The sequence below is a fragment of the Podarcis melisellensis genome (assembly GCF_964234715.1).
Source record: "Podarcis melisellensis genome assembly, chromosome: 4".
Taxonomy (NCBI): Eukaryota; Metazoa; Chordata; class Lepidosauria; order Squamata; family Lacertidae; genus Podarcis; species Podarcis melisellensis.
In genome coordinates this window covers 65351807-65378336 of record NC_138531.1, presented here as the reverse complement: position 1 = coordinate 65378336, position 26530 = coordinate 65351807, and the positions used below count along the sequence as shown (strand labels likewise).

The window sequence follows — 26530 nt, the reverse complement described above, 5'->3', positions numbered from 1 at the left end:
GGGTTCAGAATTGTCATTGTCATAACTGGATGAGTCAGGTGCAGCCAACACCATTTTTAGCATTTTGACATGTATTGGCTCTAATACATATAATGTAGCGATTTGGTGGTTCTCTGCTCCTCACATGCCTGCTCCTATATCTGTTTTTGTGATGGATGGCTTTATATGATAGAACATGCACACATTCACAAGCACCCCTGCCAAAGTAAACTTGGTTGTGTCAGTACTGCTTGTTACATGCCACCCCAATCTCTGAATGGTGTGAGGCTCCAGGGGTCCAGGTCTTACCCAAGATTTGTGTTTCCTTTTACAAATGAGGCAAAGTGGAGACTGTGATGTCTTTATTATTGTTGTTGTTTAGTCGTGTCTGACTCTTCATGACCCCATGGACCAGAGCATGCCAGGCACTCCTGTCTTCCACTGCCTCCCGCAGTTTGGTCAAACTCATGCTGGAAGCTTCGAGAACACTATGGTTTATTTGTGCATAAAAGGTAAAGGTAAAGGTACCCCTGCCCGTACGGGCCAGTCTTGACAGACTCTGGGGTTGTGCACCCATCTCACTTAAGAGGCCAGGGGCCAGCGCTGTCCGAAGACACTTCCGGGTCACGTGGCCAGTGTGACATCGCTGCTCTGGCGAGCCAGAGCCGCACACGGAAACGCCGTTTACCTTCCCGCTGGTAAGCGGTCCCTATTTATCTACTTGCACCCGGAGGTGCTTTCGAACTGCTAGGTTGGCAGGCGCTGGGACCGAGCAGCGGGAGCGCACCCCGCCGCAGGGATTCGAACCACCGACCTTTCGATCGGCAAGTCCTAGGCGCTGAGGCTTTAACCCACAGCGCCACCTGCGTCCCTTTATTTGTGCATACTGTATATACAATCTGAGTCTACGGTGGAGAGGTTTCCAAGAGGGTCTCTTGCTTTCCCGTAGGCACAACAGCCTTGGATTAAAATCAGAAATCAGACATGTGTTCTGTCTCCTTCTTACAGCCTGTCCCAATTTTTGACAGTGCATCACTGCCAACTTTCATCCTAAAAATTCTGTCCTTTTTGTCTCCTACTTACTACCTTTCTAGAGGAAGGAGGGGCTCACACCCCCACTGCTGTCCCGCACAAAGTAACTGCTTTGTTAAGCACCCACCTCCCTTCCCCCCTTGTTTGCATAATGACTCCGTTATTAACAACCTTTGCTCCCCTAACAACCCACAACAAACTGATGAGTGATCACCAGGTTGGCCTGCCTTGTATTTTTAACTTAAGAGCTTTGTAATGGTTTAACTTCCCAAATCTTGATTAAGTCTACCTTTTATTGGACCCAGGAATTTAGGGTGTCACATAACCATAAACTGATAACAGTGTCATGGGTTGGTTTGCAGTGTTGCCACAATGCATTGGAAAATCTGGTAAGCACCTTCTGGACAACATTTCCTGACTGCATTTCCTAAACATGCAAAACCAAACCAAAATACACTTGCATAAAACCTTTGCTTCTAATATAATAAAAAAGAAATACATACAGTTTTTCTTATAAGGAGCTAATGTCTGCTATGGGCTGTTTAGTTTTCAAAAGCCTCCATGTTAGAGTAACATTCAACAGACTTCTAATCTTTAATGGCAAATATATAAACTATTACTTACCGGTACTTAAAATCAAAGAGCTTGAAGGAATGTCAGGTATTGTCTAGGTACATACAAATGCGGAGACAAGATTCCCTGTAATTAAGCCTTCTCTGAAAGAACACTCCTTCGCATGTCTTTAAAAATATTTCTTATAGGAGATTATCTGTGAGCCACTATGTTATATGTTACTCTTGGATTCAGAGTAAATGTGCAAGATTGTATATGGAACAAGTATTTAGGGTACCAACATTGGAAGGGCGGTAGGATGGAACTTCTAGTTGACTTGAATATGCACCTCAGAGTGCTTTGTGTAGCATATTGTGCACTACAGCATCTTATATTTTTTGAGTTATCAGCTTCAATAAAAAAATGTTTCAAAAAAAGAACCAATTCTAAAAACAAAAATGAGGTGAGCAGCATAATTTATAAATACTGTGCTTATAGAGGCACCATTTGGGTATGTGTATTTTGCCTCCAGCCAAGCAGACACACAGGCTGTACATGTACACATCATTCATAATATTTTGAAATACTTTCTTTGTGCAAAAAACAAGAGAATGGAAAATAAAATAAAAAGTAGCAGAAAAACTGGCTTCATTAGCTTATTCCTCAACTGTATTCATCAGTTCTTACTTGTATTGAGAAACATTTGCTAATTGCCACCTTACCATTCCTATAGCTCAGATCCACTGCCTGCTGCTTCTCTCTGTGGCAAAGAATAAAAACAGTGAATTCCATTATCTTTAGTGCAGTTCTTTAAATATTTGAAAGTAGATCTATCCTCATTTCTCATATTTAATGTAGTATTATCATATTTTTAAAACTTCTCTCTCATTTCTTCATAGATGTGTTTGCACACATAGTCAGTGAATTCATGGACCCGACTGTACATTTGTGGTCAATAATGGCTATAAATGGTGAATTCGAGGTCTAACCAGGCATTCTGAAGGCATTCAATATTTGTCTTAAATTTAATTATCCATTGTTTCCAATTCCAAGTAATCATAGATGAAGCCAAACTTTGGTTCTTTATGCATGTCCAAATTTGTTCTTTTTGGATTTAGTGAGACTAAATCCCTGCCACCTCCCTTCCAAACATTATTCTTTAGAGAATTATGTTTGCATTTCAAATAAAATATGTATTCAGTATGTTCGACTAACTTAGCACATGCTTTTATAGTCTCTTTCTGCCTTCTCAGCTTTCTGACAGGTAATAAGAGATTGTGGGTTATATATTTGTTTATTAACATCACTATTCAAGTTGTACCACTAGAAAAAAATGGCATTATGTCTGCTTCTGTTGTACATTTATAAGGGTGAAATGCTCCTCTTGTGAAATTTTGTCATCTGTAAAAGCTGCTACTGTAGAACAATGAGAAATTGACATACTTTATAGTGAGGTCTGTTCTGACTTTGAACAGACACCTGCATAGTATTGGAACACAGTTATTGTTTTTGTAAACCAAATAATGTATTTTGGAGCTTGCTTACATGTGTATTTTAAATAGGCAACACTAATTAGACAAGTTACAGAATCTAATTTAAGTTTTGGGAAATAGTATATGCTGCAAACATATGCGCAACATGTGCGCAAGATGAATAAATAGCTGCACTTGTAATTCCTACTAGCAAAAGGGCACATTTGGAGGACATGAACATACAAAATAAAGAAATTCTAATTTGAGTACGTTGAAAGGGCAGAGCTGTGTGAAACCTATATACTTATAGATATTTTTAAAACTTTATTTTGATGTCTCCAGGGCTGCCTTTTTCAACCTTCGGTCCACAGATGTTGTAGTTGACAGCATCAGGGGACCCAATGTTGAGAAAGGTTGTTATAGTGTATGTAGATATGCATGCAAACAACTTTTATTCCATTTTCCTCAGAACAATTTCACAGCAAATATGAAAAGCTGTAAAAGTTAGTAATAGATGTTATGGAATTTTATAACAGTAAGGGGAAGAACTCTGGTAGTTGAAGTGGTATTTATGAACAGATGCTCATCTTTGTGGTATATCAATCAATATACAGACAGAATGCTACTCATCTATTGCCTGTCTCAAAGGCCTTTGTAGCTCACATGCTTAGTATTAGTGATTTTCTTCCTCAGGTGCAACGACGCGCACATTTGGAGGCTTTGTTTCTATAGGAGTGGTTAGAGCAAACATAATACGTTCTGTTGTACTGCATCTGTTGTCACCTTCAATGGCTATAAACGTAATAGGTTTTTCTCATTCCCCCATGGAGAGTCATGTTTGCTTCCAGTTGCTAAGCAGGAAGAGTTACCAGGAGGCAGGGACTTATTTGCCTCAGATTAATGGGTCTTCTCATGGTCAAAACCTAAGATGGTGCCATGCTTTCCCCCTATTTAATTGTTGCAGCTGCATTGCCATAGCACTGTTGACAAAAAAAGAATTGCACTTAGTAGTTCTGGTGGCAGGCCAGTGTGGGCTGAAACTGATTGCCTATGAAAGCTAATTGGGAACTTTTTTCATTATTGCCTCTTGCTTTGTGGGTCTTTTCTCCTTTTCTGAAATACTTATGAGTAGAGCAGTCCGGCCTCTGGATCTTTCATGCTGGAGGAGGGTTGGATACTTCTACCTAGTTTAGTCTGTCTGTTCCCATGGGGAATAGACAGTGCAAACTGCCAAAATAGGGTGTACTGGGGCAAGGAGGAGGAGTTCCGATAGGCAAGGATCTGCAGGACCCTTAGCCAGTAACAAGTTATGCTGAGAGACCTAATCTGGGTCTGTTTGCTGTTCAGGCATGATCACTTCCTGTGAAATTGCGGGTGTGCCTCATATAACAGTCCAAAGGATTTTAAAGAAATCTCTCAAGGACCAGTTGGTCTGCTGCAAAGCAGCAGAGGCTCATGAGTGTGTGCACATGTGTCCACATGGACCTCTGTGCATTCTGGGGCCTTTAGAGTGATGTAGTTTCAAAAAGGTTTACGGCAATATTCTATGCCTCCTTCAGGGTGCTCTTCCTTCCTGGGTGAATTCGTGTATGAGGCTGTGGAAAGCATAGCTTTATGATAACTTTCTCCCCACTTTTAAATAAAGACTCTCCTTCATGTGTGCATGTGTGTGTGCGTGCATGTTTCATGACAGTGAAGATATTCAAATTCATGCTGGAGTGGAATACAAATAAAGTGGAATTTGCTCATTTTCCTTCTGTATGGAGAATAGAGCGGTATGATTAGTTTCCTACATGACTACACTTTGGCACAGCTGTAGTATTCAGATCTGCAACTAATATGTATGCCTAGAAGTGCTATCTTCTGATGCATTATTTAACTTTTTGCATATAGTATGATCTTTTATTTATTCTGTGTAAACTTTATTCTTCTTGATGATGTTCTTACATATATTATCCATAATCATCCACTCAGTACTGCTGGCTTGTTGTACTGTATTTATCTTTACTATCTACTTTGCAAGTGTTTGCAGAGTAATAGCAAATAAGTTCAAATTTTCTTTTGAACGTACAGATATGAAATACACTGATATTCTCAGTGTCAAGGTTATAACCATGACTTAGATTTCAGTCCTGAATAAATCTAATTGGATAAAATATATGTTGATTTAAAATAAGACTAAAGGGTTATTCATATCTGTGTGTCAGTCATATGAAGTACAGTCTTCACATGACAATTGTGCCACATCAGTTTCATATGGAAAGTCACCTGTTCATATTGCTCTGATAAGAAAAGCTGGAATATAGCATGACAAACAAAATACAGGAAACCTAATATCCCTGCTGTTGCTGTGACTCACTTTTCACACGAAGGTCATTTTAGACAAATGCCTTCCCATATGAAAGTAAGTTATAGCTTGTATGTGCAAACTGTACACATATATTTGGTGCCTGCTTGCAAATGTGTATTGAGGTTCAATAACTTAACAGGCTGTTTATTTAAGACAAATCCCGTTTACCTTTTCAACTGTGAGGCCACAGTTGTGGCGCAGTGCAGCTGGCTGTCATTGCTGGGGCTTCTCTTCCCACACACCTCAACAGCCATCCGGATAATCATTTCCTCTCCTGTTGGCTGGGGTGGGGGGAAGGGATTGAATTTTTCCCACCCACAAATCTAGGAATTGTGGGTGGGTTTTGGGCACATTGTCAGGGTGTGGATCCAGTGGCGCAGGAAGGGGGGTGCGGTGGATGTGGGACACCCCAGGGGTCATCACTGAGGGAGGTGCCAAAATGGCAAAAATATGTGTTTTTGAAAAAAATAACTCCTGCACCCACTGCACCCCCTTCTTAGGCTACTGCAGGAGCACTCTCCCCTCGAGTGATTTCCAGAAACCAGACGTATTGCCACCTCCAACTTTGCAGGCAGAACACAGCCTTTATGGCTAGTAGCTTTCGACAGCCCTCTCCTCCATGAATCTGCCCAATCCAGAGGCATAGCTAGGTGAGGCAGGGGGCACTGGGCGCCACACCGCAGGGCCTGCAGCATGCCTGAGCTACGCATCTCTCCTGAGAGGGAGGGGGCAGGCAGACTGCCTGCAAGCTCCGCACTGCTTTTTGGAGCAGCGCAGGGCTTGTGTCGGCCCACTGCCTCAGCTGCCCTACAGCTGAGGGGGAGGCTGCAGAGAGACTCCATGCAGCACGCCCTGCCTTGGCTCGCCCTGCCCCCATGGGCAGCTCTCTCTCTCCTGGTTGAAAGGATCCTAGGGGAGGTGCTTCTTACCGAATGCCCAGACAAGGGCTGAGGGGTGATCCTTAAGAGTTGGTCTTATTCAATGTACCGTATTTTTCAGTGTATAAGACTAGATTTCCCCCCTAAAAAAATAATGTCAAAAATTAGGGGGGTGTCTTATACAGAGATATATCTCCCCCCATTTCCCTAAATCTGAGTCCCCAAAAATAGGGGGGCATCTAATACATGGGGGCGTCTTATAGACGGAAAAATACAGTATGTCATAGGGCAATCCACACCCAGGATCAAACCCCAATTGTAATCAGCCAGCAGACTGACTGGATGGTTCGGGATACCCCTAAGCCTACTTACTTCTGTAATCAATAAACGCTGTGGCCTGTTTTGATCCCAGATCATCCACTTAGGTTATTTTTTGCTTCTCACTTCCCAGCTTCAGGGGTGGTGGGCTCACTGCACCAGGGCACGCAACTGAATATTAATACACATTATCATGTGGTTCAAAGTCATCTAGAGGAAAATAAAATAAGAATCATTAGAATGATAGTAGCCTGGTCCTTAATATGCATCTGATTTCAATATTTGTGTTGGTTTCCTTGCAATTTTAAGGTTAGTCTTCTATACTGGCAACAATTGAAAGTGTGGATAAGGATTTTCTTTTTCATGAATTGTATTTTCTTTTCAGTGGGATGCTATAACAGAAATGGATGAATATAATCGCCCCATCCACACTTACCAGGTATGTAATGTTATGGAACCCAACCAGAACAACTGGCTTCGTACAAATTGGATCTCCCGTGATGCAGCTCAGAAAATTTATGTGGAAATGAAGTTTACACTGAGGGACTGCAACAGCATTCCATGGGTACTGGGAACATGCAAGGAAACATTTAACCTCTACTACCTGGAATCAGACGAATCCCATGGAATTAAATTCAAGCCAAACCAGTACAGTAAAATTGATACTATTGCAGCTGATGAGAGTTTTACTCAGATGGATTTGGGTGATCGCATCCTTAAACTGAACACAGAAGTTCGTGAGGTGGGACCAATAAACAGGAAAGGATTTTTTCTTGCTTTTCAAGACATTGGTGCGTGCATTGCTTTGGTCTCTGTCCGTGTTTACTACAAAAAGTGTCCTTTCACTGTTCGGAATTTGGCTATGTTTCCTGACACTATTCCAAGGGTTGATTCTTCATCTTTAGTGGAAGTACGAGGTTCCTGTGTGAAGAGTGCTGAGGAGCGGGACACTCCAAAATTATATTGTGGAGCAGATGGGGATTGGCTTGTGCCTCTAGGACGATGCATCTGCAGTGTTGGGTATGAAGAAGTGGATGGTTCCTGTCACGGTAAGATAATTGTTCTTAATTAATTGCAGGACACTTTTTGTTTTTTGTTTTACCACTTGGCCTGTTGTCCAGGTTTCACTGAACTTAATGGCGAAATCAGTTTTAATAGGAGATGGATTGAGCTCATGATCTATTTTACTGTTGTATGTTGCTCAGGATATATTCAAATCAGAACAGTTTTCAACTAAGAATACAGAATGTGCATGTTCAGGGAAAACAAAGTTGCTTACTTGTAATAAATTAATGGGTAAAGCACAATAGTTTTTCGTTTGTTATGAAGAATACAAAATTTAAGTTGCTGCATGAATTCCAAATATGATTAATTCAATGGAATATTAAAGTTTTACTGCTATGTACCTGAGGATCAGAGCATCATAGAATTGTAGAGTTGGAGGGGATCCTGAGGGTGATAAATAAATTCATAAGTGTGAAACAATACAATATATAAAGGCAATATTTGTCTTTAAAGCACTACATATTGTATAAGATAAAATAAGCAGTTACTTCTGAAAAAAGAAACAGCATGAATACTAAAGAACAGGTAGAAGGTACATCCCAAGTATTGTATGGGAGGTCACTGCAATAAATTTTTCTGCTGCAGAGTTACTATGGTACTAGTTATTTCTGTGTTCTTTCTCACAGAAACAAATGCTCAGTGTAAATCATTACAGTGTGATCACTATATTTGCAAGTGTATGTAGAAAAGATTGAAATGTATATATTGTTAGTAAGTTGAGGCTATAAATGAAGGCTTTTGACAATGGAGTATGAGGGAATTTATTTGCGTCTCAATATAGTACCTCCCTATTTCAGGTTAAGCAGTGGACCAGGGGGGAAAATAGCATTCTGATATTTAGGCATGTGAATAAATCTTCATATATTTTAAATATATATAAATAGAAATATATATATTAAGTATTTTATTTTATTTCTATTCGATTGTTTGTATAAATTTGTGAACCACTTTTTAATACCAATATTCTTGGGCAGCTTACATCCATGAAAGAAAATAATAAAAACATGCAAACAGATAAAACTTCTGTGATGGGTACCTGCCTAGATAACCTGTTTAATATGACTAATAATTACAAATAATAAATATATGTTCCATTAAACTTGGGCTTAAATAGAAACAAGATAAAAGAAGCACATGGCTTATGGAATGTCCATCTTTTTGGCCCAACCAGCCACCACAGCTTGACCTAGCATTCAAAATAAACAGATTAGATAGCTCTGAGCTTAATGTTCTTGAAAACTCTTTGATTAAACTTCTCATAAGAGCAAATTAAAGTTGTGTACTAATGCTAGTACATTAATCTGGAAATGCAAAATGTAACCACATTATTATTTGGGAGAGAGTGGTAGGACAGTTAGAACATCAGTTAGCCCATGAATTGTGTCCAAAATATATTAATAATTTCTCATATAAAAAGTAGAACTATTGTCTAAATGCTCCCTGGTTACATTACATTATAAATCTATATATTAGTCCCCCCGACCTCTCCTGTACTTTTTGACTGTGTATATTCAATAGGAGGATAAGGTCTGTTACAGAACCAAGAATGCCTAGGCAGAAGCATAATGAACTTACAGTAGAGTACCTAAAAGCATGCTTATTCAACTATTTCTATTTAATTGCTTAGAGGGTGGGAAATTAGTGTTTAAATAGATCATGTTGTAAGATGACTATTTTAGTAGTTCCTCAGTTCAGCTTCCTATAGAGACAAGTGGTTTTATGAGTTATTCTCAGGGGTGAATTGCATTTTCATACGTCTGTACATCTTTGAATGGCTGTTCTAGGTTGGTGCTATATTTGATGTGTTTTTAAATTCTACACAACACATTTGTGTCCATGCATGTGTAAATGAGTTCTAAAGTAAGCTGCAAGATTAAGAGCACTAAAAATCCTCTCCTGTCTGCCAAATGTTTTTTTTAAAAAAAAAATTGAACAGTAACAAAGAACTGCTCAAATCTTCTGGTTCAGTTGTCAGTCTCTGTATAAGCAATCAATTGCCTTGCTCTACAGTGACTGGAAACGTGGTCTGGAAATGTCTGGAAAATATGCACAGCAGCAGCAGACCATACAATCAAGAGCTGTGTGACCAGTGTAGTTCAAGAAAATGGCTTGTCACCTAGGACTGGTGTAGGAAACCAGCTCTTAGCCTCTGAACCAGAGCAGCTGCAGGCCAACAGAACTGCTGTGTCAGTCCTTGGAGCAGCCCCTTCTTAATGCAAGTTTGAAAAATCCTCTGTATGACCTTGTATTCTGACATTGTCAAGAGTGTCTCAGCACTAAATGCCCTAGCTTGGAAGACCTAGACAGAGGATAACAAGTATGTGTAAAACTAGACTGTTGCAGAAATGTAAAATATACATTCATTGCTTTTGCTTCTGGATCCATATGCCATGTGGCCCCCAAAAGGTTTCCCGAAGGGAATGTGGCCCTTGGTCTGGAAAAAAATATATCTATCCCTGGTATAAACAATTAGAGGCTTTTAGAGACGATTATTACCAGCCATTAAGCATCTTAATTCCCCTTTTGAAAAGTGTTTTCCAGAGATAAACTTTTCATCAGGAGCACCTGCTTGTATGGGGATATATATTGTTGCTTAGGACAGCACATTTTAATCACTAGGTTAAAGCTTTAGGGAGGAAAGCTTTGGAGATACAAACTTTGGGAGACCATGTTCTCCTTCATGGAGAGCACGGGTTGTGGTGGGGTTAATAAGACACCTCACTGTTGCCGGATGGGTTAGTTTGGATGTCCACCGTTGTGATTAGGCTCCTCTTGTTGTTGGTGAGAGTTTGATGTTGCCTATTACGGATTGACAGCCTTAGGTTATATATTCTCTGTACGCAGCGTGGAGCTTCCTCTTTTCACTGTGCGCATCTGATTAAGCAGTGGAGAGAAGCATTTCTTTCAAAAAAAACGGTTGTATTGCTCCTTGCTGATACGTTGAATTTATACTTCTATTTCTTATGTTTGTACCTTCCTTCCTTTTCTTTCTTTGTTCTGTCCATTCTTTGCTTTACCCTTATTTAGAATCCTATCCTCACCCCTTTTCCCCTCCCCATGGGCAAATTTTAATCAGTGGCACTGACAATTAAGCTGTTTTTGTTGTTGTTGTGTTATAGGGAGTGATAAAGAAAATATCAAGTAAGACCTTTTCCTATAGCAATGATTGGTATCTTTTTCTATATTAAGTTTTAATTTATCTTGTTCTTTTCTAGTTTATTTAAAATATATCTATATTTAGGTTTGGGCAATATGTAAATTTATTTAAATTTAATCTTTCAATTGTTTAAAACAGGGATGGGCAACCTGTAGCCTTCCTTGATCAATCTAGTTGGGACTAATGGGAATTGGAATTCAGCAACATCTGGATCCCCCATCCCTGGTTAGAAGGCAAGGGATCAGCTAAAAATTATTTCAAAGCTGACAGCTGACATTTTTCAGTTGAAAATGTGGAAAATACACTGTACACACTCCATTATTGCTATACCTTAATTCTAAACTCATACATGCTTCTAATATTTATAATACAGTGGACTTTCTTAAGACATAAAACTTCATCTAATCCTAAATGAAATGAAAGCAGCACATTGTACAGCATTGATTTTTTGCACACACACAAAATCCATATCCAAATTTATAAAATAGGAAGCTATTTCCTTTTTACTTGTAGTCATTGCTCGATGATAAAACTGTGTTTTCCTCCTGATGTACATTGCAACATGAAGCCGCAGCCATTCTCTTTTCCTGGCAAACATGCCTGTGTGTTACATTACATCAGGGGTCAGCAACCTTTTTCAGCCATGGGCCGGTCCACCGTCCCTCAGACCATGTGGTGGTCCAGACTATATTTTGAAAAAAATAATAACCTAGAGGTGCATTTTAAATAAAAGGACACATTCTACTCATGTAAAAGCACGCTGATTCCTGGACCATCCGCAGGCTGGATTGAGAAGGCTATTGGGCCACATCCGGCCCCCGGGCCTTAGGTTGCCTACCCCTGCATTAGAGCAAAAAGCATGCATCGCTACAGTTTTAAGAGTATATTTTTGGGCAGCAACATGAAGAAGAAACATGAGGTACAGAAACCTAATAAATGGCAAATATGAAAATAATGAATGAGTGAGATTGCAGTGTCTAAGTAATGCTTAAATCTGGAAACATCATCAGTCTAGGAATATAATTACATTTTATAAAGTATCATTTAATGCCATAGATATGGTAATATCTCTAGGAAACAACATAAAATCAAAATCAGACTTCTAAGATGATCATCTGTACTTTCATTGGAGTAAGTTATTAGTGCCTGCCATATTTTTATCTAAACCACATAATAATGCCTATTTTCCTTTGGGTTAGTGATTAACTATCAAAGCATTATGCTGAGAAATGTGCTTTCAAAATCAATAAAGGATTTCCTTTTGAATAGTGTAGCTTGGGAAATGCAACAAAGTTCATACAAGACCTAATTCATATTAAATCTCAAAAGCAAGCACAGATCTTGGGGATCATTAAGAGATCATGTTTATTGTCTTAAAATACTTAAGAAACATTTTTTTTTTTTTGCAATACAAAAATACATTGTTGAAATAAGTACTTGCAAGTATTGTGAACTAAACAAACTAGCCACAAATTAGTTAAAACTCAGAGTAATAACTCTTCGGTTGTTGACAAGATCTGCATTCTCCCTGGGATGTTTTGATTCCAATACAGTACAAATTTCCTTCATTGCTCCATAAAAATGGGCACTGCTTTATTGCTGCTTCCACATGACTTAGTGATAGGCACTTCTTATTTCCTGCTCCAAATGTCTTTTTATGAATGCATGGAACTTTTCCTGGGTTTTACTATGATGGTTTTGCACATGCCAACAAATTCCCTACCACCACTGTATTTCCATTCCTTACACATTTTCTCAAGCCATTTCAAGTATTATCTTTGGTGTACATGGAAACCTTGAGTACAAAAGTATAATTTCTTGGATATTTCCCATATCTGGATTGGCTGCAGATGCCACAGGCTGGATCTTTGTAACAAAACTGGGATTGTACTGTCTCTCTCAGTGTTGTTGGGACATCTATTTAATGAGGATGACTTTCATGTGGATGCTGCAAAATATTGAGTTCAACTGCTACGCGGAAGCATCCTCAGTCCACTAAACAAGCCAATTACCGTAGCTCCTAGCCTGGGAAGGATTAGCAGTCTCTTCTTCACCCACAGGGCAAAGCAGTGAATCTCCTACTTTTCTATTGCAGCAAAACTGCACTCTGTCCATATTAGCTTCCTCTTTTAAAAAATAAATAAATCCAAAATCACTAAATATGAATTGAGATTGGCAACAGAATTCTAATCAGCTCTTGAGTATTTCCCCAGGACTTTGTCTTGACTACACTTCCATCCAGTAACTACTCCAATCCAAGACATGAAATAATATAATTCACATTATGCATTCCCACTTGTGCTTTTTAGAGAACAAAATTATAATCAAAATATGCAGATTGCTTCCTTTCTGGACTTTCCCCCCTGTATCTCTGCAAGCATTATTCCCTTTGTGTACTACACTAGGTGGCAGTATTCTAAGACCTAATCAATTACTGTACTTACAACAGAAAAGCATATATTGACCAGGCCTTTGAAGACGATCAGCTAAATCAATGTTGTTTTCCTCATGCTGTAGTATTGTTGGTATTATGATTGCTTCTGATTTGATTTTACTTGATGTTTTAGTTAAAGCCTTTTAGACCAACATTTTAATATAAACTTCTCTGGAACCATTTGGAGAAGGGTAGGCTATAAATATAAATAAGAAATAATAATAAATAAATAAATAAACTTCAGATGTTATTGCTTCCCTCTTTGCTTGTCTTAGACTGCTAAGCAGAGCTAGAAAATTAATGTTTATAAAATTCTCTATTAAATCCAAGATGAATTCTACATCTATACTACAATGCATCCTTTCCCTGCAGAAGGTCCCAGATTCCAGCAATGGCATAGACTGCTTTTATAAAAGAATCTGGTAAAATGTAATGGAATATATTCCTGCCTGAGACACCAGAAAGCTGCTGGTAATCAGAGAAGACAACATCAGGCTCAAATAATCTGACCTGGGCAGCAAGGTAGCTCACAATGCTCCTAGAGTTCAGAATTACCCTTTTACACCCACCCACAAAGTTAACACATCACATATATCTAGGTCAGCACTAATCCTGTATGTCTCCTAAGCAGACATTAGATCAAGTCAGCACAAAAAAGTTTTGCACCACTCTCTATCTCTTCCCCCACCCTTTTTAAAATGTAACTAGATCTGACTTTCACACCTGACCTGGATCTGCCATCAGAGACAAGCTATTATATATACTCACTTGGGTTCTGTCCGTGTGGAGTGCCACACAGGCTGGACCCATCTCATTCTCTACAGTTTTAGGGAACAGTGCCCTGTGAAATACAACTGTGTGCAAAAAGTAAATCCCACTCACGTTGTTCTGTGTACACACAGTAGAAGCCCTTAGCTCACATAATACCCTGTAGTCAAAACAAAATAAAAAAATTCCTTCCAGTAGCACCTTAGAGACCAACTAAGTTTGTTATTGGTATGAGCTTTCGTGTGCATGCGGACACGATTTTTTTATTTCGTTTCGACTACGGCAGACCAACATGGCTACCTATCTGTAACTGTAACACACTGTAGTCCTCAAATGAATGCAAAAACACTTTACCAGAGTAATTCCCTCTCAATATGTAATAATCTTTCACTGCCTTCACTGACATTATCTGTAAAATACTTTTTGACTTGTATGATGTTGAGATTTTATATTATAACAATGGAATACATTAGAAACTGGAACTCATCAAAATGGTACTGAAGAAGGAGGAGGAGGAGGAGGAGTTTGGACTTGATAGCCCACCTTTCACTCCCCTTAAGGAGTCTCAAAGCGGCTAACAAACTCCTTTCCCTTCCTCCCCCACAACAAACACTCTGTGAGATGAGTGAGGCTGAGAGATTTCAGAGAAGTGTGACTGGCCCAAGGTCACCCAGCAGCTGCATGTGGAGGAGCGGAGACACGAACCTGGTTTCCCAGATTACAAGACTACTGCTCTTAACCACTACACCACTACTGGAAAAAGTCTCATTCCCTAAATCTTTGAGCTTGTCATAGCACTGGAGGACATAGCAAAAGGGTCAAACTTGTTTTGATGGCAGGACGATGACCTGATGAGGACAGTCTTTAAAACTTCTAATTTGAAATTGCTGTAACCCACAAAGTAAATGTTCCTAGGAGATAAAGATGGATATTTGAAACTTATCTTTTGCAGTTTGCGCTAACCAAGATATTCACTCTATCTGCAGAATAAATTATGTAAAATAAGTCTCCTACCTACCAGTAAAACATCTAACAGCGTCGAAGACTGCACTTGAAATGTCTCTCTTTTAAAGAAGTGTTACTTCAAAGGGATAATGATCAAAGTGTGCATAAATTCCCAAAGGATATGAGACTGTATGCACAGAAGGATTTTACTCTAAACACCAACAATGAATGCTTAGTTATTTGGAATCTACTTATTTTATAATAGTCTCTATGTATGTAAAATGTCTTAATTTTGCTATGACAGCTTGACTATATTCCCACAAGCTAAGTATTTCAAAACTGATCCTACATGTATTCACAGACAAGATGAAAGTGTTAATTCTAATTAAAATGATGTACAGTCCAATAGCATCCATAATAAGTCTTCAGTTGGAAAAAGTTACAGAAATATTTTGATAACTTCCAATGTGGGTCAAACATTTATGCTCCAATTGTTTTTTTCACAATGCAATCTTTAACAGAATCTTTCGGGTTCTTGAATGTGTCTTTAAGAAATTGTACCTCAGAAGGCATTTGTATTTAAAGCAAAAATGTGTTTAAATATTCTTTTTTTTATTTGGGGGTTTTGCTTGTGTTTTAGGCTGCATGGTTCATAAATGTTAAAATACCAAAAATAAAATTGTAACGGTTATATAATGATAATAACTAGTATTATTATAAAATATTCCTACATTATAATTTAGAACAGTGTTTCCCAACCGGGGGCCAGCAGGATATTCCAAGTTTGTTTGTTGGTTTGTTTCCAACAGGAGGGGGCAATTGCTGAGGCTCCAATTTTGACCACTGCTTGTAGCTGCTGCCAGTGCTCGGCCAGGTGACAGCCTGGGCCTGACTCTGCAAGGCATGAGGTGCACTCCACCCCAGCGCCTAGCAAATCGGGGCCTTCAGATGTTGCTGAGGGTCACAGGGCCCGTCGGCAGCATCAGCCTAGCTCTGCTAGGTGTGGGGTGAAACCCACTGCAGTGCGTAGCTAAGCAGGGTGGTCTGGTGCTGCTGACTTGCATCTAGTAAATAACTGTCTACTCAGAAGAAAGCTGCACTGAGTTCAGTGGGCCTTATGTCCGGGTAAATTTGTGTGGGGATATAGTGTTTTATTTAGGCAGCCAGGGCTCCTTCAGATGACAAGATCTTTTGCACCAAGTCAGTGAGGACCACTTGCTTTTAAAAATTCTCCTATATATACAGAACTCCCTGTGCCCCTTTTGCAGACCCTCCAAGTGTCCCTATTTTCTAGGGACAGTTCTGGATTTACAGAAGTTGTCCCAGTTTCTGATTTGATCTTGGAATGTCCTGCTTTTCCTTAGGATGTCCCTATTTTTATTAGAAAAATATTAAAGGGTATGGAGTTATCCAACCCCTGAGCCATCTGAAGGCAGCCCTATAATAGGGAAGGGGTTTTGAATGTTTTGTTATGTTTTTATATATGTTGGAAGCCGCCCAGAGTGGTTGGGGTATAAATTGTAAAATTAGAGTTATGGAATAGGATGTCCCTATTTTCATCTGAGAAATGTTGGAGGGTATGCTTTTGAACTATGTCAAATAACTGGGGTCAAATAAGTGTTGGTTACTTTTAAAATACACAGAAGATGGATCTCCCTTTGGAAGTTCTGGACTCTCCTTTCTTGGAGGTTTCTGAGCGGAGGTTATCATGGATGCTCTAGCTAAGTTTCCAACGTTGCAGGGGGTTGCACTAGAAAGATGACCCATGGGGTCCTTTCCAGCTCTATGATTCTATGTTCTTCTGCTTCAAAAATATTTCATTATGTTCCTATCAATTTATATAATTATATTTTGTATAAATTTTAAAAAATTAAATAAAACACGTTCTATTTACAAACAAAACATTTAAATAGCTACCTTTCTACCAGTAGGAATGGGGTAGGGGGCCACAGGAAAGAAACAAGGTTGGAAGGGGGCCACAGTTGAAAAAAGCTTAGGAAACACTGATTTAGAACACAATGTGCAGAATCAAATAGTATTAAATTAATATTTTATCACAAATTTGTATTGTACGCAATACTTGAAGTGCTGGCTTCTTTGAAGACAGGAGATTAGGTTTTCTGGATTAAGGTCTGCACAGAAATACTATAGAACGATACAGATTTGTGGAAGCATTGAGAAAATGTCATAGTTCAAACAGAACTTCCTTGCCTTACAGCTTTGCCCAATCCAGTAATGATAGGTTGACATACTTCAGTGCAACATCCATATTTGGTTGGCATTACCAGCAAAATGTCTCAAATTGTGATCTGAACTGTGAAGAAGTCCTTTCACCATATCATATTATGATGCCACAACTTGTTGAATTGAATTGTATGTACTTTAAGAAAAATTATTAGCAAAATGTCATATTGGATTTATAAAAACTAGTGACCCATATTTTGAAAAATAAATTGCGGGTTACCTGTATTATGTTTGGGCAAATCTACAATATATGAAACAGATTATCCAATCTCAGTTCCTGTTGAATCAGCATCGCCTCTTCTCACCAAATGTAAAAATATTAAAATGTATCTTTGAGCCTGAATTATGATGAGGATGGCACTATGGAAGCATCATCAAGCAATGTGACCTTGATAATTTTCCATTAGTGTGAGCTGTTGATTTTATACATATGTAGCAGCTATTATATTTGAGCTCTCTGTGCATATAAATATGCCGAGTTTAAACAGCCAGTGCATGAAGCAAACCTGTCACAAGGCTTTATAGATCTGTTTTAAACATCAGTTTTATCAGCCATCTGACATTTGCATGTAAATGTATTGCACTGACATTTAAAAATAACTACTTACCCTGCAGAGTGCTGAAATTCCAAAAAGCCTATAACTCAAGTTAGAGTTGAAATAAAATCTTTATAGATGATTGTTTAAAGTTGTGTGGCGTAGCTGAAATCAGAATAAACTTTGAATCTTTTTTTACATTCTTTCGTATAATATTAATACATAAAGTTAGTGCAATGTTAATAGAACAAGGAACAACTGGAGAAATGCATGTTTGTTCAAATATCAATACAGAAAATTATAAATTATTGCACGGTATCCTAGCTTTTCAGTTATGGCTATTAAATTCATAGGAAAAACATCCATGGTAATAAGTTGGATCAAAAGGTGTGAGGAAGATCTTCCTTCATGGAGAAATGAAGAATGGAAACAGCACAGCAAACCCAAAATGCTAGAATTCCACATTGTCACACTTCACAGATATTCTCTAACAATGTGTACTAATAACTTGGTGCCCTCCAGCCACAAGGGGGCTTAATTCTGTGCATACTGCACATACCTATAAATCTGCATAATAGCAACTGGCTTACAAACCCTCCAAGTGTCCCTATTTTCCAGGAACAGTCCCAGATTTACAGAAGCCATCCTGGCTTCTGATTTGATCCTGGAATGTCCCGCTTTTCCTTAGGAAGTCCCTATTTTCAACAGAAAAATGTTAGAGGTTATGAGCTTACAATGATAAGAATTAATACAGTGGGAGAGGGAGTTTATCCATTTCTTCGCCTTGTGTTGTCTTGATGAAAATCATTCTTTTGAAGAGGCTATTTGCATTTGGAAGAAAGACACATTTAACCTAACATTCTGTTTGCTACCATAATGAAACATTTCATAACAGTATCCCTGCCAATGTACACCATAATTGACCCAATCCAGCAATGGCTACCCATGTGAAGGGCTGGGATTCTGCACCCAGATCTTGGTAGATCAGGTCCCACACATGAAAGAATATGCAAAAACATTAATCCATACTGGTTTTGTCCTTATACAGATTCAATAACTAATAGTTGGTTTTGGTTGGCTTTGACAAGACTGACCACTTGTTTGGAAGAAAGTTGACTAAGTCCCTTTTTCCTGTTAATAGATGACCAACCTTGTCAAGACTGATTTCACAACTGGGTAATAAATATAGATATGCATCTTCATGTGCATGCTATGTATATTAGTGATGGGTGAATTCCTCTGAACTCAGTTCAGAACTGGGTCAACAGTCAGAAGCTTCAGTCTCAATTCATAATACTCTGAAATATAGGCAAATATAGGCAAATCTGTATTTCAAAATAAAATCACTAATTTCAGCAACAATGCATTCCGGTGGATAAAGCACTGTATTGTTTTTTTCATAAAACTGCAGTGGCCAAGATCCAATTGCTATGTGTTCCCAGAGGACCTCTGGGAGTCCTTGGGCTAACCTTAAGTTGTCACATGGATCCTAATAATTAGGTGCCCAAAATAAAATTTGGCATTATAAAATGAAAATATGTATGTAGGAAATATGGGTTTCTTTCAATAAATACCAAATAAAGAACAAGTTGGCTTAAAAAATGGAGCACCTGAAAGATTCTGTTTTGATGGTTATCCCAAAGCCTCATAGAAATTCCTCCCTATCTTCTATAACCTGGTTTTTTCTTTTGCATTTAAACATAGAAAATATGTTGCATTGAGAATGCAACAACTCCCTCAGGAAAGCACTCTAACAGCAGTCAGTATTCAGTTATTCACCATGTGTCTGCTGTGAGAAATGTTTATCACCCTTCTCCCTTAGGTAGCAGTGGCTTTCTCTCTTCTAAAAGAATGTATACTGGTCAGTGTATTTCTAATTCTCTCAGAACAGTCATTTGCATATCAAAGGCCTGGTATGAGTAAACATACTTCATGGTTCCATCTGTGATTTCATTCCCCATTGAGACCTAAAATAAGAACAGAGTACTAGTGAGGGAATGTTTGTCCTTCAAGTCCATACTGTTTTTCTTTTGAATTTTGCAGCAAGCTATTTCACATTTCATTTGTTGCAAAGACTTTGCAGGAACCTCTTTCTGCTTGTAGCAGGTTTAAATAGAAAGAGATGCAATTTCATTTTTGCTTAATTCTAGTTAAGATTCTTCAAGATTCCTTAAGATTCTTTATTCTTTATTCAGCAATATACATGCTTACTCAAAAGTAAGCTACACTGTATTCAGTGGGGCTTACTCTGCAGTAAATGTGTTTAGGTTTGTATCATAGATTTTATTGCAGCATAAATTGTAGAATAATTTGTCAGAAACAAAAGTTGGTATATATTCATTCGTTCATTCATTTGGACTTGGGTCCTTATGGAACAGGATATTTATGTTTCATTTTCCCAGACAATTAGGAGATATATAATGCTTTATTGTAAAAATAAACTATGTAGTTATGACTGTATTAGGAGCTGTAATGTTATTTGGAAAAGTCAATCAAATACACTTTGATTAAAACCTACGTATTGCAACACTAGTTTTTATGTGCACTTCTACAATTAATTACTGAAACAGAAAGTTATTAATAGATTTTTTTCCTCTTGTATTTGCCATCCTTCAGTTTTTCTGCTGTTGAGTATACTGCAGAAAATTTTCATGGGAACTGACTTTCCAGAGAGAGAATTGATTAAACTAAGAATTTGCTTTGAAGAGGTTGAACGGTCATATCCCTGAAAGAAACCAAGTCTGTTCACTACTTATTTGTATGTGTGCATTTATTAAAATATGTGGAATTGCAATTCCTCACAACCTGACATTAACGTGTAGCTTGTTAGGATCATCCTACTCTCGTGTAGGACCCTGGTCGAGACACATGCCCGACTGGCATGTTCTTTCCCTCCTGGTCAATCGTTCGGGAGCTTCAAAAGCTTTCTTCAGCCAGAACATCACAGCGACTTATACCAAGAGGCAGCAACACACTTAGGATCCTGCAGAGTATTGGTGGTTCATGTAACAGACTCAATAGCTCAGCATCTTGGCTAATCTACTTTATTTACATATAATACACTCGGAGAATTTTGCCTTAGCTCCTTCCTCTTTTTCATCAGACAGCAAAGAGAGAAAGAAAAAGGACAATAGTCCTACTTCACGGAACACAGTAACACAAAACATCCTGTCTCCGTCACTTCCCACTCTGTGGAATGAAAACATACACTGTCATGTGATAAACAACAATCTCATTACTGCAAACACGCAGCAAGAATCCTAACATAGCTATGGGGTTGGGAACTAGGGAGAATTTATTTTCCTTCTGCCTTCAGTTGTCCACCTGTTTAGACAGAACCTATTAAGGAATGGGACCATGATTAGTTAGGAACAAACTTCAGGTTATGCTTAATGCACAACATGCAGCTAATTCACTTGTGGTATTTTCTTAAATTAATTATCTCCACAGAAGGAAAGGTTGCTATCAGGACCATACCCTGCAGGTAGGGAAGACATATTTCACTGCTCCCTTGCCATACGCTCTACCCCAATGATCACACCCTGCATAGCTATAAGACTCAGTAACAAAGTGTCCATTGGTGTAAATGTCGCCATTGTCAGTAACGCCACAAGTATTGGAGAGCAGCAGTAACGTAGGATCCATCTCATTCCTTGTCCTAACCAAAGTTATATGGGCCAAGTTTGTAGGCAGTGGTGGGCAGAAGAAACATCCCTAATCTGCTGGATGTCTGTGCTGAGAGCACACATGAGGGCACCTGAACACATCTGGACTTTTCATCACTTTCTTATCTGCTGGGTCAACATAAAAAGTTGAAAGCAGTTTCAAGCACTGCAAACCCCAGCAAGGTTCAAGAGAATTTTCAAACTGTGCAAGCTTCAGCAATATATCTATTATATTAACTGTGACATGCAAATCCATTCAGCTCTACTGTTTTTGCAGATTTATTTTACTTTTAAGCAAAAGGGCAGCTTGCACAGGGGAGAAGACAACAGAGGAAAGCAAGAGAGAGATTCATTATGGATACGCTTGGGATGAAGCCACACTCCAAATCGGAATTTGGAAGCTTCGAAGCTCACAAATCATCAGAATCCATGGGAAAAAGATATATTGTGTTCTGTGACCTCATTGCCCTCCAACAGCACTGTTCCAGAAGGAGACCAGCTGTCACTGGCTGGGTTCCCATTAAGCTGCTCAGTGGCAGCTGCAGACAGCACAACAAAGGCTTAATGGGGCTTCAAATATTAATTCCCATTTTAATATTTTCTATAGTATCTGGTTTTTTTCTAGGATACCATGTTGGTATGCTTAACCTCTTGAAACATAAATGAATGGTGCCAATTCCATGTAGCAAGCTGGATCTTTTTGTTTGCTTGCTTGTTTGTTTGGAGGCTACTTTCCATTATGGTTATCATTTGACATAGTGGGCAGGGTGGAGACAGCACATTCCTTTTAATGACCTGGATATTTGTTGGTAGACAAAAGGGGTTAAAGTCACACACACACACATACACATAAAGCCTGGAATATGTCCTGATATTAATTTGTGTACTGTATCTGTGTGTGTTGATTTTGTTCGTGTCACCTTTGCAAATGCTCTGGACTGGAAGAGAGTCAGAAGTGTGTGTTTGCATTCATCCACACGGTGTTAGAATGTGCACACAGAATTGGAAATGGTTGTGTCTTTCACTTAGCCATTGTCTGAGTCTTAATCTGTTCCCTCCCAAACTGGGCTAGGAGGAGGAGCAGCAAGAAGGAACCTAGTTCACAATAGCATCTTTCCTTATTTCTAGGCATAGTGAACAATAGCAATACAGCACTGCTGGGTGGTAGGAGGAGGTGGCTCAATGGTGTGTGGCAACTCAGGGCTTGCCCACACTTCCACTTGTCATGCCTCTCCCCCCTGGGGAAACCTACTCTTTACAGTTGAATCAGAACAAATATCAATCAAGTTTTCGTAGGATTGGCATTTGCTCCAATTTAGTGGTAAAGAACAGGTTTTTCCAAGGTAAGTAGTGGGGCAAACAGAGAACGATTCTGACATATGCTTTCTAGGCACAGAACAAGTGAAGTGTGGGTCAGCCCTCAGAGCCATACTGGTTGGCTGATTGGCTTTTTGTTTTGTTTTTTTTATTACTCACACGGGATAGGATCAGCCTGAAGAAGGCAAGGAGTTACAGACAGGAGCCACTGGCTTAAACAGCAGAAGAATTGCAGGCCAACAGGCATGGGGCAGCAACAAAGAGCCTCTAGAATGGGTTGATAGCCCATTCTTCTTCAGCATTAATGGCCAATATGCAGGCTCTCAGCTTGCATTTGTGTTGAATCGCGGCTGGCTCCCTTGGCTAGATGTATGAGACTATTTAGAAAACTGGTGAATGGGAGCTTTCACTTCTCAGAATTATAAAGCAGATGAAGATTGCCATCTATGTATGGGATAGAGTCAAGCTGAAGCTTGGAATTTGAATTCTTACAGATATCTGGATCTAATAACTCTACCAAACAGCCTCCAAGCAGCAGGGGGGGGAGATGCAGTTGGAAGTGGAGAAGCAGGTAGAAGAGTTTTCCCTAATTCACAACCAGTTCTCCCTGCAGTCCTCTTTTCACATTCTTCTCTCTCAGTTGTGCTTACCATATTATAAGTAAAAAATGGTGGAAGGAAGGAAAGGGATATGATTTGGGACATAGGGAAAAGAAGAAGGGTTAAATACCCAAGCATTCATTATTTCAAATTGCATCCTGCTGCTGCTTTGCAACAATTCAGTGGAAACTCATGTTCTGAAAATTAGTGTTCTAACCCTGGGAGATAGCACTGTATCTTGCTGATTACTGTAAGAGCACCCCAGGAAGAAGCAGAAAAGGTAGCCGGAAAAGAGAATTTTAAAAAGAAGAGAATTCACAATATACTCTCAGCAGCTATTTACAGAATTGACTCCTGAACTCAGTTTGTTTGCATTCTAACTGTGAATCAGTCTCAATGAGCTGGAAGATGCAACCTCCACCCCAACAAAATCAGATTCTTAACATATCTCTTTCACCCATGGCTAAGCAATCATGCAAACATTAACAGGGTTTCTGCTGCACAAAGATCTGCAATCCAAGTTGTAGATATTCCTAGTGAAGCATAGTGATGTGTATATTAGGCAGACAGTAAAGTGCAGGCATGTGATTGAAGCACTACAGAATTGTTTGTACACTGGATAACTTGTTAGTCCATTCTACATACCTGTGAACAATGAACACATGTGGAAGAGGAGCATCGCAATATCAGAAGTGTTTTTTTCAAGTTGGCAGATATAACCGTCCCCACCCTGCAAAAGTCAGAACCAGAGCCCACTTCTTCACCATCCCACAATCGTGAATCATGACAATTTGATTACTTATTCAGTATCTTTGTGTCTATTTTCAATCTCTGCTATCAGCTGAAAGCCTGTGGACACATATATCCAATCAGCAATTGTCATGTGCTGCTAGATGCCAGTACCTTCCATCATAGATAGCTTTTAGCAAGACCCACTAAAAATAGCCTGGAAGGGTGTCATCACCAAGTCAACTCAATTCAGCCCCTTTTCCTTGTGACTGAAAACACCTAGCCAATCTGGAGTCATTTGCATGAAAATGCCCCTTACAGACACATGCAACCAATTGTGTTGGTGGTGAATCCCGAACTTCCCCCTGAGCCTATGTGCATTCAGCTGGCTCTGGACTTAACCACTTTCTCTGTCCCCCACTCCCCCCACACCTATAAGCAGGAGTGCAATGTGCCATGAAGGGAAAGAGAAGTTTCAAATTTGAGATATAGAGATGGACACAAGTTTTCATTCTTGGTGGCATCGCAACAAGATTTTTACTATTCCTTCTTTATGAAAGGTGAAAAGTCATAGGATAAAACAGCAATACTGCTTAAGTTTATTGCAGCCTAAATGTTTCACCTTAGAGGTTAGCATTGGAAGACTATTCAATGGTTCTAGGAAGCTGACACTTTATAAGGTCAATAGTGTTATGGAACTGGGCTTACCAAAAGGGACATCTGGGCTCTTTGAATTTGTTTTTCTGCTAGTTGTGTTAAGACCAGAAAGAATTCTACCAAGACTACCTCTGTTTCAGTATTGATTTAACCTGCAGCTGAAGGGTATAGGAGCTGAGAATTTCTAATTTAACAGGAGGTTTGACTGAGTACAAAGACAAATAATACAAACTGACTTACTGGAGAAATTATAGCTTCCATGGCATGAAAAAGTCATAAAAACAAAAAGGACAAGGCAAAAATACTGTTTTTTTTCTAACAATAATATAGGATTAGTGCAGGGAAGCAGGAGGGGGCAAATTTAGACTCTCTTGATCCCAAACTACTGTAGAGCAGCACACAGGAAAACAGTGATTACAAAGTCAAAGAGTTTGCCAAAGTATCATTGCTTTACTGGATGAGATAGTTGAAAGTTCTCTTGTGCAAACCCCATAGAAATGAATGAAAGCTGTGCATGGGCATAGTCATATATTTCATAGTAATTTATTCTGCACCTTTAACTTTGTCCATCCATAGTTGAAGCTGCCATAAAACCAATGCTAAGAACTCCCCCCGATATTCCAAGAGTTACAAAAATGCTTATGTATTTGGGTTAACGTAATTCTAACATAATTTATATTTAAAGCCCATGTAAAACTTTCACCCAAATGTTGTTGCTCACATTCCCTGAGCATATGCCTGAAATTCCCAATGTTATCTGGTACATCTGAAATGTCTTAAATCCAGTCTGTTCATTTTGTCAAGTGTCCAATAAACTTGTGGAATATTCTGCACTCTATCAAGCTTCATACATCATCTCTTATTGTGCAGTTCTTTCCTCAGCCCTGTGAATTAATTTCCGGCCTTGTTTTCTCATAGATCTGAAAATAGCATAAGTACTTGACAAAACTTCAAATATTTGCTCTATTTTTCTTATTTATTAACTACATTGGTTAAAACTTGTCTCAAATACATATCTCACAACTTTAAGTTCTTATTCCATCATTTTTATACTGCTCCTCAGTGCTAAAAGTTGCCATTGTGATGTAATAAGAACCTTGGTTAAAATGATTTTCCTCCAGTTCTTTCAGTATAATCCTTGACCTTTTATTTTAATGGTAAATTTCCCCAGATATATGTGTATTTTCTTGGATATGATTTTGATATGTGCTGAGATTTTATCTGCACTATCCACTATGGCCTGGTTATTGTTTTTGTTGATTGTAAAGTTTGCCATTAATATTAAGAGAGCTTCCCCTGGGTTGCTAGTTTCTATGATGAAGTTTTCTTTCCTTACCCAAGGCATTAATTTTTCATGTTTGCTCTGTACTGTTATATTCAGCAGTGAAATTCATTTGCCATATTCTCAGACTGCTGGATAACCAATAATCTACTGTTTTGTAAGGGACTATTGCAATTCCCACTAAAGTTAAATTATGTCTTTCAGCTAATAACAATTGGAGTCAGAGGTAGTCTTCATAAAGAGTAAAAACTAATTTTAATCCTTTCAGTAAACAGTAACTTCTAAATGATTTTCTCCAAGAATTGCACTGTCTGCTTAACACTATTATTTGAAATGGATTTGCTTAAATATATATACAGTAGTTGTACACAATATATCAGTCAATATTCCCTTTAGTTGTAACATTACAGAATACATATAGTATTTAAAAAGTTAGCAACTGTTAACAGATTTTAAGGGTGGGGAAGAGAACTCAAAACAATAATCTATTCCCAGTTTCATTTCTATCTGTGTTCCTGTTGTTCTGAACCACAGACATCCTAGAAATGTAC

The 26530-nt window shown here is 38.7% G+C and overlaps 1 protein-coding gene across 3 annotated transcripts in view; it reads left to right on the top strand.

The window, feature by feature from the left end:
* Positions 1-26530, top strand: part of EPHA6 (EPH receptor A6) — a 333490-nt gene that overhangs the window by 75188 nt on the left and 231772 nt on the right. For all 3 annotated transcript variants that reach the window (XM_081908393.1, XM_081908394.1, XM_081908395.1), the window contains exon 3: positions 6967-7630. In XM_081908393.1, coding sequence (XP_081764519.1) covers positions 6967-7630 — 664 coding nt within the window. The remainder of the gene's footprint in view (positions 1-6966; positions 7631-26530) is intronic.